Below are 16,369 nucleotides of genomic sequence, written 5' to 3'. Positions count from 1 at the left end.
TTAAGTTAAAGTAAACAGAGATAAGAAAACAAGATAAAAACAAATAAAAATTTGATAACTAGTACAATGGTTAACACGCACACCTTATATATGAACAAACTTATTATTACCTATATATATATGACACTTAGCACAGTAAACGTGTTTTGCAGGCATGACGTTACGCTATCAATGTCGCTGTATGCACAATATCTGCAATAAGTCAACTCGGATTCTATAGTACTGTAAGTCATTTGATCAAATCGGCCCACTTATCGATTACTAAGAGAAGACTCCAGGAAGCAGACCCGTGAATCAATCGAATCAGAAAACATTTATATAGCGCCAATATCAACAACAGTTCAAAGAATAGTCGGAGACCCCAACCTAATGTAATATTCTTTAGAAACGTAATGACACTAACGCCCACAACATGAAACACCATCTTATATATTTATTACAATATAGGGAAACTATCGCCAACATATATATTTATAAACACGCTAAGTTTAATGTGGACGTGGGAAGATACGTGTGAAGGATGGTTAGCGAGACGGGGGAGGGAAGGAAGCGGGGGCCGTAATACTGTGTGCAGATACTAGACAATAATATTCTGATCTGAAGTATTGAAACGTGCCTAGATTTCATCCTGTACGATTTGGGCCTCTTTACAACTTTCACACCTCTTGCCGTCAGATCGAATATATATTCCACCTACGCACGACCATGTTGTTTCTGTAAACTCTTTGAAGTTGCGAAAGATGGCGTTTATCACGTACCAAGACACCTGCCATCAACGGTGCATATTCAAGTTTAAGATGGTGGATTTAACTCTGTATAAGAAACATCGTATTTCCTTTCCTCTCATCCCCTTTCTATCCCAACCAGATCATTTTTCAGAGAACCCTTTCGTTTCTTTTGTGTTCATCGATCCCTTTTTTTACAAGTTTGGATATTTACATAATGTTTGCAATCGATGAATATTACAATAACGAAAGCTTGTTTTCATACCAAATGAATAATTTATGTGATCATACCTTATTACGCACTTCGGTCCTGGTATCATGACTACCGAAAACCACTCTTTATTAACAATTATTTTGTTGTATCGAATCCCAAACGAATTCTGACTAATGCAAATCAAATATTAAAATATTCCGAGTTGCTTTTAGTTCTTTTCAACGTGAACATGTGGTCAGTTTCTTGATGTTTGTTTTGTACATATTTAACGATATGCAGCAAATTTAACTTTAAATCGAAATGAGGATATACTTGTTTTGTATACGTCATGTTACATCATGAACAACTGAAGGGAAGTAACATTTAGAATCTAGCAGATCCATTAGAATTAGCCAATAACTGCCGTCAATTTGATGACAATACCTTAGAGTTAGGTGTCCTTACATTATCAATTACCATATTTTTGTCATTAATTCTCACTTAGTTTTGTGAACATTTTCGATCAGCTGCAGAAAGCTGAATTTTAAGAACTAATACAAATATCTTCAATGCTGGTTATTGACCTGATTTAAAAGTACGTTCTTGATGTCACAATACGAGATCCTCTTGACACTTGTACTTACTTCCTCGACGAGGTAATATAATCTACAACATCCAATAACAGACCATTAGCTGCCTTTAAATTAAAGCTTGCTAAAAGAGTCACATTTGGGATCTAATTGAACAAGGAAAAAACTTTTATCGTTAAGGGTTTAGGTAACTGTAGCTGTATTACCATGCATGAGATGTAATCATAAAATTTCATTTTTTTTAAATAAATAAATCGTATCGATTGTGAATACCTTATTTGAACTAATTATCTTCTCTACGGCGAATAATCAAAAGATATGAAAACCTTACGATGTTGATGGTTTTTTTGTGTTATTTTCGTGTTAATTTGCAGCTTATATTCTATTTCAAAGTATATAATGCAAATACAAATGATATCTGTGTTCATTTGCAGAGTAGTCCTACGGTGAAGGAGGAGTGACTGGAAAGGATTATCGATCACAATATTGGGTATCGTTTGCATAGGTTACTGTGAGGTTGTATAGAAGCAAATTATATTTGTGGTGTATCACGGTAGGGTAAATAGCTCTGATAAGTTGACCTTTCAGCGTTAATAATAATGTTATTAATTTTATCGAATGCCATTTAGATGGACCTTTAATTATCCTTTTACTCTTTTAATACTTTACTACTTATGTCATAATATAATGACGGATGTGTATAAAAGTTACAAAAATGGATACAAGAAAGTCCTTATAGGCTTAAGGCGGTTGTTATGAAATAACCATATAGCCTTCAGGGTCCCCTCTAAGTTTTATTGGGTTGGTAATAATTGACCACTTTAACACCATTGCCTGTACCCTCCTATTCCTTTCAATGTAATTGTGATACTTTGATATTTTGGGTTACCTTTACAGAAGATCACAACAACGGAAATAAAAGGTTAACTCTATCACACAATTCAATAGTCTATAATGTATACGGCGTGCTAACAATGTTCATCTTCAGTAGATCCCGGAGAATATCATTAATAATTGCGCATGGCGTGGTCCGATACAGCAAGTATCTCTATATATAGCGCGATGTGCAGAAAACCTATGCTTTATAACAACACGTCGTGTATCTCTGCTGCAGTGTACCTTATACGTCTTGTGTTCGTGCACTCCCTACGGCATTTAAGAAATTATCTTTCATTACGGAATATCGTAATATGATTTCGTTCTTTTCGGCAACCTTTTAGCAAGATTGATTGTGAGCTTTACAGTGATGTTAGAGTAATTACAAAGTCCTTATCCACTCTAGAAATCTAGAGAAAATGGCAGGAACTAGCTCTCTAAATATACCATATTTTAATCTAAATGTTATACCTATTGAAAGTACTTAAAACTGCTGTCACGATATATAAAGTCACGGGCAATTCGTTTCTTACGTATGTGACTTCATATTACCGTAGCATCATAATAAATTTATAGTGCAACTTGTTAACCTTTATAAAGTTAACAAAATTGATCGTTCTTGGGTGCATAAAGAATCCTTTGTAACGTACATAATGATAAAAGGTTTTAACATAATGATTTTAAGGATTCCACGAGGAAACTCATTGTTTGCTTACCAGCTGGTGATTCCTCGTCTATTTTGCTGTGCCCATCTACTTCTATTGTTTGATAATTTGTCACCTCTTTATTCACTTCCTGTTTTTCATCTGAGTTAGATGGGACTGCTGAAATATGAAAGAAGAACGATGAAGTCTCATGATATAGCGTAGACTTGTTATTGTGTAATGGTTACCATGACATACATGTGACGTCTATACGACTAAACAACTAAACACATATACACGTATATATTGTTTGATAGATTATGCGGGAGCAAACATCACAGGTTGCTATATAGTATTGACCTTGGCAATACTTTGGATTTACTTTATGTTCGAACAGTTTCCCTTTTGTAAAAACAGTTTTATTAAAGTATATTGTTGATGTCGTGATGTCGTGGGCGAATGGGCGAATGTAAACTACATGTTTTGTCAACTGTTGTTAACAAGAACTTGGCTGTTATGGTAAACTAAACCTTTACCGATATATATATATATATATATATATATATATATATATATATATATATATATAGTACAACTGTCATGTTCTAAATTTCTGAATTGAAAATTAAAATGACCGCATAAATGGTGAGTGCGACACTAGCGCTTTTTTCACAATCTCTTATGCACACTTGAAGGGAGAGTGCTATTAAGATTTCATCGTTCGAAGTACACTACATATAATAATTTCTGACAACCACGGATCACTTGGAATATGATGATCAAGTCATATAGAAGGAGAAAGTAAAACGAAAATGCCATCGGTCATTTTGCAGGGGAATTACGTAAATAACCTTCTCGCCTCGTCACAGGTGTTTCTGCATGAATTAAGCATATATATAGCTGCGAGATTTATTTCTTCCTTAAATTCTTGTCAACGAATTTGACAAGGAATGGCAAAATAGTAAATATTTGCTTCTGTGAATACAAAATATATGCATTAATCTTAACTTTTTGTACTTCCAAATATGTTCGATTCACAAAAGGCTTCGGACCTACATTTGGTGTAGTTTCGGAAGGAATGTTGCAACAGTTTACGCGCATTGTAAACATACTGCATACAAAATTTTGATATCATGCCTCGGTTTCCCATAGAGAGAACACGTAAGCAAGTATACATATTCATATCTTGAGGAAATTAAGCGAGCAGTCAAAAATAGTCGATTTAGTCACTGTTAAAACAATTTGGCCATTGCAATGAATCAGCCTGAATAATATTCACCATGGAGAAATGCCCTTCATTTTCATTTCACGCCTTCTGAAAGCGCAGTTCGTATCACTTGTTTGGTCCTGCTACATTTCACTACCTATCGAATTAGTTGCATTGTATTCACTTCCGCTTGCCGAGATACTGCCTTTCAAATTTCATTTCCCTCCGTTGCTCTAGTTAATTCTACGAACATCAAAGTGACAAACACGCTATACCAACACTCCTCTTGCTCACTCCCTCGGTTTGTTCAACTTTTACACTACAAAAGTGTATCGAAAATCATTTAGCAATCAAAATTGTCAAGCGAATTAAGATAAAGAGAGGGAGAGAGAGAGAGAGCCAACTGCCAAGTTTACTTTAGCTAGTAAAACTATTGGCCGCAAGCAGCTTCTCGAGAATTTGCCCGAGTCGATTCCATTTATTGATTTTCCGTCCATTTACAACAAGTGCATTTGCTTGCACATAAACAGCCCAACTCCACAACTCGATCTACATTCGCGAGATGTAAGCTCCGCTGGCGCAACCTGCGTCAGCATCTACGTCATTCCTCTGGAAATAGGAGCAATTTTAGTAAATGTTAGGACAAATAAGACAAGAAATATAAACGGAAAACTGCGGTTTCTCACTGTGAATGCATTTGAGGAGGCATCAAGGCTATTTTTAGATGAGTAACGGAAATAAGGAGTCATATTTGACTGTTGGGATTGCAAGACAGCCATCGCTCTCCTCTATCTTTCTCGTAAATTTAGAAGAATTTTGTTTCCGAAAATCTTTCCATGAGGCAGCGACTGCCCTGTTCTTTCCCTTGTAGACATGAAGCTAATCATCAGCTTGCTGGCATTTTTATTTTTAGGCAATCGACTGCGAAGTTCGCAAGAGGAAACTCTGAAGGGGAAAATTGTTTAACTTGAGAATTTGATAAAAGAGGGTAGTAACCTTAAGAGGCATGTTTAATTAAGTAGAGTAGTTGTTGTTATGATTTAATTGATGTAATTCTGTTTAAGAAAAGGTGTTATTAAGACGGTTAGAGGTATCACGTTGAATATACCGCAGAGAGGTGTAATTATGTAGGCAGGAATTTGTCATGTCATTAAATTTGTTTATATACTAGTACCATTTTACTATATACTTTTATGAAGGAATTTATAAAGATATGACGTGATTAAATATTCTTATAGAAACAGTTGAGGGAAATGCTATCCTAACATTATATACCCTAACTACGGTGATTAATTGGTAAGACGTATATGGCATATTTGAAAACAAATTAATCATATTATGTTTGATTGAACCTAATCAAAGGAGAACAGAATATTTAAAGTGATGCTTACTTTAAATTGTTTAGGTTACACTTGTTGAGAAAACCAAATTTGACCATACTTGAAACTTCGGCATTCTTATTTTGCCGTCTGTTAAAATATTACTTCAACTGATATAAATTTACCCATTCGGTAAACAAAAAACGCCATCTATTGTCGAATAACAAGTTAAGTTATTCTTCAAAAAGCCTCTCGAGTCAATACAATACAATGTTATGTTAAAAAGAAAGAAAGGTAGTAAGCAAAAAACAACAACAATGATTGCGTTGCTGAAGAATCATTTATATGAAGCCTTGCTGAAGGAAGGAAAGACTATATGTACGCTGCTGTCCTCACTATGACACAATGTGACATACTTGTATTTGGTTTGTACTTTCTTGCTCAATTCCAACAAAATTCCGACGTATACAGAAATTGGTAATGTCTGGAGTATTTTATAAGTCAGGAGATATATTTGAATCACTGATATTTCAGTTCTACTTACCTGTCGTAAGAGTCTCTGATTGGCTGTCTGTATTTTTGTCTTGGTCCTGCAAATGTGATTAGAAAGAGACTTTTGATATTACAGGTATATAGCATCTGATGCACCAGACGCATGTAGTCTGACATATTCACCAAGAAAATACGGTCATTAACAACATATACGATAGCAGTATAGAAGCAACCTTCGATCTTTGAAAAAAAACTGTTCTTTTTGTCAAATCAATTACGCCTGACGTGCATTTGAACCCATTATTATTTGCGTCTGAAGTGTAGATTGGATTCTTTAATGTAGTCGTTACTGTCTTACTATAGTATTCAATGCGGATTTTAATTAACTTGTTTGACTGTATCAGCAACCAAATCATACGTTTATAACGCAATTATTTTCCCTTTGCATTCTATGTATTAACCAATCCACCTCCACCTCTCCCTACACATCTCCTTCTTAATAACCGTTTACGAAAGCATAAAAAAAAGCATAAAATAAAACATAAGGTCCCAATTCGGTTACGTGACAGAAATACAATACTCCACATAATAAGCCAACTGTCCCGGTTAATCCTTCTGCATGGAATGAAACATAAGCAAGCTTTTACCTGTATATGAACCATATAACTTCTACAACCTCCAATACAAAAAAATTGACATGTTGAAAGTTTGACACCCTATACCTTCAAAAGGGAAACCTACATCACTTTTATTTCTCTTTTTTTCTTATGAAATGCATGAATGAATGTTTCCCTTCTCATCAAACTGCCAATTTGTGAGACTTTACAACATATTTCCAGTAAAGATACCTTTCAGTGTAAGGTAACACTGTCTTGTCTGTTTCGATATGAAAGTGAGGCTTTTTGTTTCGTAACCATTCGAGGAGAGAACTGTGATATTGTTAAAGGAGTAATGTCTACACTTTAACATGTCACGGAAAACTTACCGCTATTTCCCTTTTCTTGTAAAATAATCTGCAATTTGTTAGATCTTATTTTACTCATTAACCCATCACTGATATAAGTATGAAAGAAGTATAATAATTAATACTAATGCGATATCCAAAAGTAGCGTTATTATTGAAGTATCGTTGTATCTCTCTGAAATGACGTACAACTATCTAATGACTAACTTATCGTTAAATATTTTCTAACTGACAGTTTTTCAGCATTTTTGAGTAATAATTGTGTAGTCAACTACTACTGTTTGACTGCATGTGCCGTTTCGCGTCAGGCAGGTGACTTTTCGTTACAAACGTCTCCCCTTAGTGATTATTCATATTTGATTATTGTACAAAAGAGCTTGCAACTTCATACTCGAATGCACGTTTAATAAGGAAAACGTTTCAGTATATGAAGACCCAAAATGACAGATATATCCGTACGTAACGACATCCTTATTGTTCCTTATCAAACTTGAGATATATGGACCGTTCATGTGGGCGTAATGATGGAACGCAAGTAAATTATCGTTCGTAGAAGTCCGAAGATCTGCCTTCCTGGCTATTTTCGTTTCACTGAAGGGAGGGGCCACCAAAATGTTCGACCTCTTCCACCGTGGAGATGTCACTGTGCATACTTTAAGGTTCAAAACACTGTCTTTCAGATAGCAAGTTCACTATCTTATAATTTTAGTACTATTATTAAGTTGCAGTCAATTTCCGGATTACGGCATGTCATTCGTCTTGGCAAATACAATCCCTTTAAATGATGGAACTTGAAGAAAATTCCTTTCGTTCAGGTTGTGATTTCCATTGCATGATTTTATATATCTCCCCGCATTTAGCCCCCGTATCTCTTGGGGGAAATGGATGGCAGTGACGGATTAATCAAGAGGCCATTAGCATCGTTTTGACGTGTATCAATGCAGTCCTCAACAGCTAAATGTCGCTCCACCCTGTTTACTTTCTGTGTATTAAAATGAGAACGAAAACGGAAGCAATGTACAGTATGTTGTTTACTTACCAAGTCCGATTGTACAAGGTCGATGGTCTCTTCACTTGTCTCTTCTACGGAAGTAAAAAAGAAAAGACAAAAATTAGTCAGGAAATTGTTTGTTTGATTCCAAACTGAAGACGTTCTTAGAATATACTAAAAGATTTGTGTGAGTGGGCGGGGGAGGGTTGAGGGAAACACACTGTTTTAATATATGTTTATATATATATATATATATATATATATATATAAATGAAAATCGTAATGAGTTGGAAAATCAAGAACAGTGAAAAAACTTTCAGCCTCCACCGGGATTCGAACCACGGGCCTCCCGCTCTGTACGCGGACACCCTAACCACTAGGCTATGGACGCTGATTGTATGTCCAGAGGTTCGAAACCGGTAAGGAAGATCGTAATTCCACTGTAGGCGTTTGTCACCTATATCGAACAATACTAGTTCTGTTTTTGGTGACATATTTTGCCTTACTCTAGAGATCAAACATGATGCTATCCAACTCGAAAATCATTTGTGATTCCTAAAGCCGGATCTCGAAAGAGATACTTTGAACAGACTTTATGTTAATGCAATGGAGGTAAACGACAAAGGCAAATGAATATATATATATATATATATAAATATAAATATAAATAAATATAAATATAAATAAATATATATATTGAAATTGTAGTGAGTTGGAACAGTGGAAAAAAATACCAGCCTATTTATATTGCTATAATGTTGCTCGGGCCGCATAAGGTTTTGCAAATATTTTCGCGGGCCACATATAAAATTTGCAAGCAGGGCGCACTTTTCCTACCTGTAGTTTAGATGCTGCAGTGTTGTAATGGTATAATTATCCTGGATAAGACGAGTAGCATGTGCCTCCCACCCAAATACCCTACCCAGTCCAATGCCCCTCCCCATCTTTTAATTAGTAGATCACTTTCCTTATTTTGAAAGTATTGAAACGAGCTATGTCCAGTCGCACGTTCGGGGTTCCACTATTGTGTTTTTTGGCAATCTTTGATGTCACGCACCCCTCGTCCCCTCCCCGAACAAAACTGCATCTTCAGAGAACATTTGAATTCATGCTCCCTTTTTAAGGCTGCTCAAATCTCACCGGAAAAGTCAAAGGCAGTCCTACTGGGAATGTTATTTTTATGATCATCTAAAAGAAATATTGACTTCAATCAAAGGAACCGGAAGTGTTGTCTGTGATCATTCTTTGCTATGAAGAATACTCCTACGGGAAATTCAAGGCCATGACAATATTTGATGTCAGCACTTAACTTCAGGGACATGGAGTATCCCGTCCTAGCAGTAAAAATTAGTACAAAAAGTAGATGTTCAATTAACGGGGCTAAGAGAGTCTCGATTGTGAGACAGAGATAAAAGAGAAAGAGGTAAAGAAAGTGCTAGTCGTCGGTGAAATATCTTCGACAGCAGTTTCATTAAAGTCAAACCCGAAGGATGTGCTAGAAGCGTGCATAACAAGACTGGTAAAATCCAATTATCTTCATGTTTTGCGCAGTTTATGACGCAAATTCTAAACTTCCTCCAAGTATTATCAATAAATGTTTGCCTGTTCGACATTTTTATACCATTGGGAAATATAAAAAAGTATATATTTATAGATGTTGTTTCTCTTATACTTCAAGGTCACAGCTTTATACATCTTGTCACGTGAACTTATTAAAGAATATATATATATATATATATATATATATATATATATATATATATATATGTATGGTTAATAAAAAAAGTTGCTTGACTTCAGTCTCTCTTTTCTGTTCTTTCATAATATGCACCTAACTGCTACAAGTAAAATAATTCGCTGATTACTGTGTTTTCATTCTAATTTACGGAATGACGCATCTATGCAATGCATATATAATATTTGGTTGCAGTTGCTGTCCAACCTAGAATGTCACATCGACAGAATAAACTAAGGCACGTTTAATGTACGAAACATCAAAAGCATATATCTTTTGGCCTTGATTAAGTCATTTCTGGGTCGTATACTGTAAAATAAGTTATGTGAAAACAAAGTTATAACTTCATAATCGACTGCAGTACTGACGTCATGAATGACAACGGTCGTGCCTAAATGCTGTTGTCATAGCTCCAATATTAGGTTAAACTATTACTGCGATCTTGAAAGATTTTCAAGCTATATTGTAGGGCTAATTGTGTTTGTTTGTAGTTAACCTTCATCTTAATAAAGGATACAATCGATTGCACACGATTTTCGGTTCGGGTAGATTTGATTTCATCAATTAAATGTGAGGTATCACATCATCATATAGTATTTATCAACTGCATGTCGACAAGCACACTTTGTTGCGCATGTGCAGCAATGGCTTAGGTATACATGTGGTAAAATTTTTAGTATTAGGGTATAGTGGGACTACACTGTTGGAAGTGTCTTAGTAGGATAAAACTACATTTGAAATAAAATAAATTAAAATACTCGAGGTACAGTTGGTCTGACACAATATACATTGATGGGTGTACGGTGTCCTAGTCAGCTTGTTTGACTCCACTTAGACTCCATTACAACTCTGATGTACCTTTCTTGGGCAGATTAAATAGCCGTTTGCTTGATTGAATTATAAGGTATCCGGTTCTTCCTGCCTCCAGCTTTTCACTACCCACGAGAGTACTTCATCCATCTTAATTGTAACTGCAAGAGCTAATTCTGATTTTACGATTAACTGAGGGTAACTTATTGCGCATCAATTTATTCCTCTAAAAACCACCCTCGAGCTGATTTGTAACACAAAGTATACGAGCATTCCACCTTGCGTGTAATTATACATGGTTAGATCTTCCAGATAAGAACGTGTAGCAGAGTACGCCTTGAGTGTGATAATCACAATGCGCACACAGTTTGGCTTTATGCAGTGTATAATACATTTATCATCCGAAAATGCTATTATAGTTTACGATGTATAGTAATGCTTACCTGAGTGTATACTTATTAACTTTGGGCATTTCTTTTATTTCCAAAGTGTAATGTTTCAACTCTTTGAAAGTGTCATATAGAGTCACTGTCTGCATGGGAGTAAATTAAATTTGATCTGATATATAGGAATTGCTGTCGCTTTTACTTGGTACTACTTGAGATACATTTGAAAGAAATTAGTGTGTAGATTTGATGAAAAGGTCAGTGCGATTTATCTCGAACTGCGATCGCGTTGCTTAAATTTGCAATTAAAATGGACACTGTAATTGGAACAACTAGGGGAACAGAGTTTAAATCTTGAACAATGTTTGTAAAGGATTTCATGATTGGACATCCACGCAACCTTCTAACCTAATATATATATGTTCAACGCTATATATGGCTAAAACATGCACAGTTATATGGTTACACCATACACCTCTATATATGGTTACACCATACATCGCTATATGGTTATAGGCGGTATTTGGTTACGCCATACACAGCTATGGTGACACCATATTCCGCTCTATTGTTACACTACACCGCTAAGGTTACACCTGTACCGCTGATATACATTATATATATATATATATATATATATATATATATATATATATATATATATTTATATATATATATATATATATACATATATATAGATATATATTTATATATATATATATATATATATATATATATATTATAGTATGTATATGATATAGATATAGATAATCTATCAATTGATTACATCCACATGACCTACTTTGTCGAGTGGAAAGCCATGGAGCGGCAAAATGTAGATTTCTACGCTTTGTAATGTCAACTTGATATTCAGTTTATTCACACAAATGGGTAATCAAGCAAAACTTGGCGGCAATTTGCTGTATCTGTTTAGATTAAGAAGGAGTAATTACGGGGAGTTAATGTCTTCTCTGCGTGTGTGTGCGTAGGTATTAATGAGTTGATACTTGTTTATAATTCAACCCATCTTTGATCATGTGCATACATCCAGCATTGTAAAAAAACTATCAGCCATGCTTGAAGCATAATTAATTGATCGCGAATTGAAGTGATTTCTACTGATTTCTTGCATCGCAACTTGTTTAAAATGGCGTGCGCGTCGTATCAACTATATTTTCCAGTACAGTGTCATTGCAAACTTGGTAAATGTAAATGTTTTTCAATTCGATTTAATCTGTTAGATTGAAATTTCAGTCCGACTGATTAACTTTCACTTGAACCTTTTGTTTTTAGCGAAATCGTTGATGTGAAGTGCAACGTACTTCATTATATGTCAATACGCACACAGTGCTTGTTTACATATTAATGATAATATACGTGCCCGTAGTTATTACGCAAAATGCACACGCCCGGTGTTATAACTTTATAATGCACGCCAATATTGGGTACATACAACCGTTGAGCCTGTGAATAGTCAATAGTTTCAATAGAACTATTATGGTTTTAGTCTGCAACGTAGAGAGAATGCATGGAGTAAAGCATTCAGATGGTAAGCCATTTCTCCCGCTATCGGACAATGGAATGGTAATTGTAGTGGTGGAGATAAGGGGCCAAGCTATAGATGAAAACTTGAAATAAAATACAATAATATATCAGGAAACTTATACAAATAAATAATATAATAAATGTCGATCTCCTGTATAACCGATAAATTATTAACAACGCCTACAGAATCATGTGCCATTATGTATATATATATATATATATAGCCTATATATATATAGCCTATATATATATACATATATATATTCATATACCATATATATATGTATATTCATATACCATATATATATGTATATATATACATACAAATATATATAATTATATATATGCGGATGGATGGATGGATATTTAGTGTGTGTATATCCATAGCAATTCTCATGATATAGTGTGAGTGTTACTGTATACTGATTGCTATCTTCTATCTGAACGTAACGTCACGATCACAGGAACCTATACTGCAACGATAATAAGAGCGAATGATGCCAATTATTTACAGCTCTTCTACCTCCTTTATACGTGATCAGTGAATCTCAATGGTTTTACTTTTAATTGGTATGTGAGAGGATAACTGAATATGTAAACAGTGACATCTGCTATCCGCGACAGAAATAGGAGTGTTATTAACTTAATAGAGTTAATGAATAACTTCACGTGGCAGCCCACTCCGGCATATATGATCACGTTTTAGCACAGACAAAAGTATCGCCTGTTTATAGAAGTGAAATATTCCTGAAGTTTACTTGACCACTTGTCAGAATTTCGTATCATTGGTTACCATACAGAAGTTATATATACTTAAGTCTCCTTTTCCGGCTCATTGCAAGGACGAAATATTTCTATCAGTATAAACGTTTCGACTAACATAGATTATCGTATTTTTTTCGCTTTCTGCCTTTTATCACTTGCACAGAACTATTTCTGTCTTTTCAAATATAACATCTTTGTATTGAAGATACAGGAATAAATTTCGCGTGTAATAATTGCATGACCTTCATTTACAGCTCGGTGGTAGCTGATATCAAACTGATATTTCCAATTACTGTGGTGACTGCATAATTGATGACCATGCATGTTCGAAATGATTGAACAGAACACTCGCTAGAAAATATAAAAATAACATAGAAAACTTGTGACCTTCGTCTTGCGCATTTTGCTTTGAACAAATGTCGGTTTTGGATGAAAACGCGGACCTAGAATGAGACACAACTGCTGAACTATAGCATTGACATCCAATGAAGAATTATTTAACTGAGGTCAAATTCTTTGAAAAGAAATGAATTGAAAAAGAATGAAGGAAAGAGAAAATAAATGAGCTCGTATCAAGGACAAACGAACGATATCAAAGAACGAACGTTCTTTTGTTTCGAATTCAATTTGCTGAGAGTAAGTTTGTCCGTCAAGTATATGAAGTCTTACAAAGAAGAGCCCTTAAATGGATGTTGAAGATTTTTTTTCATCCGACAATTTAAATATTCAAACCACAAAAAATTATCATAGCCGATAGGCAACGCCTGCAGTTATGAAAAAAAGTATTCATGTGTCCATGCTGTAATGCATGTTATTAATAGGCAAGTTATTTGCGATTCAGTACCTTCGCTTGGCTATAACCATCTCTTACATCAACGCCCACTCAGATTAAAATAAGACACACTTGCCCTTGTAAGAATTTTCATATATAGCTCCGAGTTGTTACTCTTTAATCCTCTTCTACAGTTTAATATATATATATGAACTGTATATAACTGCATCAGCCCGCCCATCATTACAACGATGAATTCAGATCCAAAGAAATGCTTCCTCATTTTGCCTTTCATGTAATTCAATATCGGTGTGGATGTTACTATTTACGTCACTTGATTTACATATATGATTATGCATTACTGTTTTTTTCCCTGACGTCAACGATTAAATTCAAACGGAGGTGGTGTTGGGTACAAAAACGCAGGAATGTGGTACTTGGTACAGTCTTTGTTGTTATGTCATCTGGTTATTTTGCGATGTGAGATATCATTATTTCGTAAAAGTTGGCAAATTTGCTCCAACAACGGATTAGGAAAGTAACGACACACATTCATTGATATTACTACACTAAACACAAACAACATCTGATTATCCTGTCCCTTAGTTCTTTAGCTTTAGTTTTGTTCTTTTGTTTTTGCACCAGCACGATTACTTGTGATGTGTTCTATTTAAATTCATTCGCACAACCCTACATGCATTTGAATGGAATGAAGGGCGTAAGTTTATTTTTACGAGGTGCATCAAACAGATTGTTCATTTTGAACGTCAAAGCAAACATTTGTAAAGCTGAACACTTCTAATTTCCATTTAAATTATATTTACATTCTGTGACTTTCATCTGTCTCGACATATGTAATGTAAATCACAGTCATTAATTAAACAGTAAAAAATTGTTTGGTTTTCACCTCGGACAGACCATATACTTGCATAGCAATGACACGTGACAGTACATCACGTACCGGTACAGTGTTATTCACTAAACAGCAAAACATGAAGCAGAAACATTGTCAATCTCTTTTATATGACAAGCGTTAATTCAGTTTCTGAAACTACCTTTCACATGTTGGTCCGCAAACAGGTGTTCGACGGCTTTATCGTCACGACCTTCGTACTTAATGACGTAGATATCTACCCATAAGGACTTAACAACCTTATAAAATATGATGTGGAACAAAAGCATATGTATCACGTGATATTTAAATGCAAAGGGACTCATACTTGACGCTGATCTATTAAAATAAAAATTAAAAAAGTGGGTAATCATAAAATTCTCTATAGCTTAGGAAAAGATGAGAACATTTAAGGAGACGGGGGATACCGGGTCAGTTCTTTTTGAGTTTTGTCTTCTTTTTTTATATCTTATTTAACCTTCTTCGAATCGGTTAACATATTCAAAAGTACTCTTAATATTATCTTAAGAATAAAACATTTCAAAATATAACCTTTAATTTCATCAAGAAAAGTAAATAATTAAGACTTTGGGACTTTGAGATGAGATGATGAATCCCACGTTTTAGGGCCTGGTAAAATACAATTGGGCTATGACACATGCTGACGAAGAAAAGTATATACCCTTAGTTCATTATGTAAATGCGGCTTACCAATTAAGGTATATCTAACATTCACTTAAGTGTTCTATCTATTCGCTATAAGATACCGAGAAGACGTTTTAAGTACTTTTAAATAAAATTGACTTCATAACTTACCTCTCAATGGACCCGCTGTAGAGATCCGCACGACCCCAAGCAACACAAGTAGAAGTACACTTTTTGCAAACATGTTTAACTTTCTCCTCCGATATATTCCAATAGATAAAGGTATTAATTATCGCCTCGTCTTTTATACTAGTTTATTTTTCCTTCTTCAGCAATCCTCGTTTTTTCTTCTGTCTCTCTTCTCTGTATTCCCTCTTCGTTTTCTCCAATTCTCTTGTGATACGACAGAGACAACTCTTGTTCTTGAATACGTGATTCCGGAAAAAGTGACTTACCAATCCTGAAATCTTGTACAACCTCCGCCGCATGAAGCTCGCCGCGGTTCGTAATGATAAGGATGCTCTTTAGCGTCATGTACGATATATGCGTGCTTGTCTCCTGAAATTCCTTCACCAACATTTAAACAAAAATATCGAAACCTTGTTATAAATATGTGAATTTGTTTTTTTTTCTGCATAACATGATCATTAAGTGCGCCATTCATTAAAGTTTGTGATAGAGATAATTTTGTAAAGCACTATCAATCAGGGACTTTATCATTAATAGTCTTAAGATGTTATGGAAACATATTTAAATATTAACAGTTTCGTTAATGTAATTGTGGGAATTTATTTTCTATAAACCAAGCTTAAAACCAG

At 34.8% G+C, this 16,369-nt stretch overlaps 2 protein-coding genes across 3 annotated transcripts in view; one reads left to right on the top strand and one right to left on the bottom strand.

Moving 5' to 3' along the window:
* LOC139967001 (uncharacterized) overlaps positions 1-16,059 on the bottom strand; it is a 29,160-nt gene extending 13,101 nt beyond the window's left edge. Inside the window, exons 1-4 of one of the 2 annotated variants that reach the window (XM_071970565.1) lie at positions 15,723-16,059; positions 8,050-8,093; positions 6,099-6,144; positions 3,101-3,205 (exon numbers count right to left, since the gene is read on the bottom strand). In XM_071970565.1, the coding sequence (XP_071826666.1) occupies positions 3,101-3,205; positions 6,099-6,144; positions 8,050-8,093; positions 15,723-15,795 (268 nt within the window). In that variant the 5' untranslated portion in view covers positions 15,796-16,059. Of the gene's footprint in view, positions 1-3,100; positions 3,209-6,098; positions 6,145-8,049; positions 8,094-15,722 lie in introns of both variants that reach the window. The other variant, XM_071970564.1, reaches the window with a different exon arrangement.
* Positions 1-16,369, top strand: part of LOC139967002 (ileal sodium/bile acid cotransporter-like) — a 57,526-nt gene that overhangs the window by 21,549 nt on the left and 19,608 nt on the right. The window lies entirely within an intron of this gene.

Source organism: Apostichopus japonicus, chromosome 4 (genome assembly GCF_037975245.1).
Source record: "Apostichopus japonicus isolate 1M-3 chromosome 4, ASM3797524v1, whole genome shotgun sequence".
Taxonomy (NCBI): domain Eukaryota; kingdom Metazoa; phylum Echinodermata; class Holothuroidea; order Aspidochirotida; family Stichopodidae; genus Apostichopus; species Apostichopus japonicus.
Note: the sequence above shows the minus strand (reverse complement) of the source record. Positions and strands in the feature narration are given on the sequence as shown.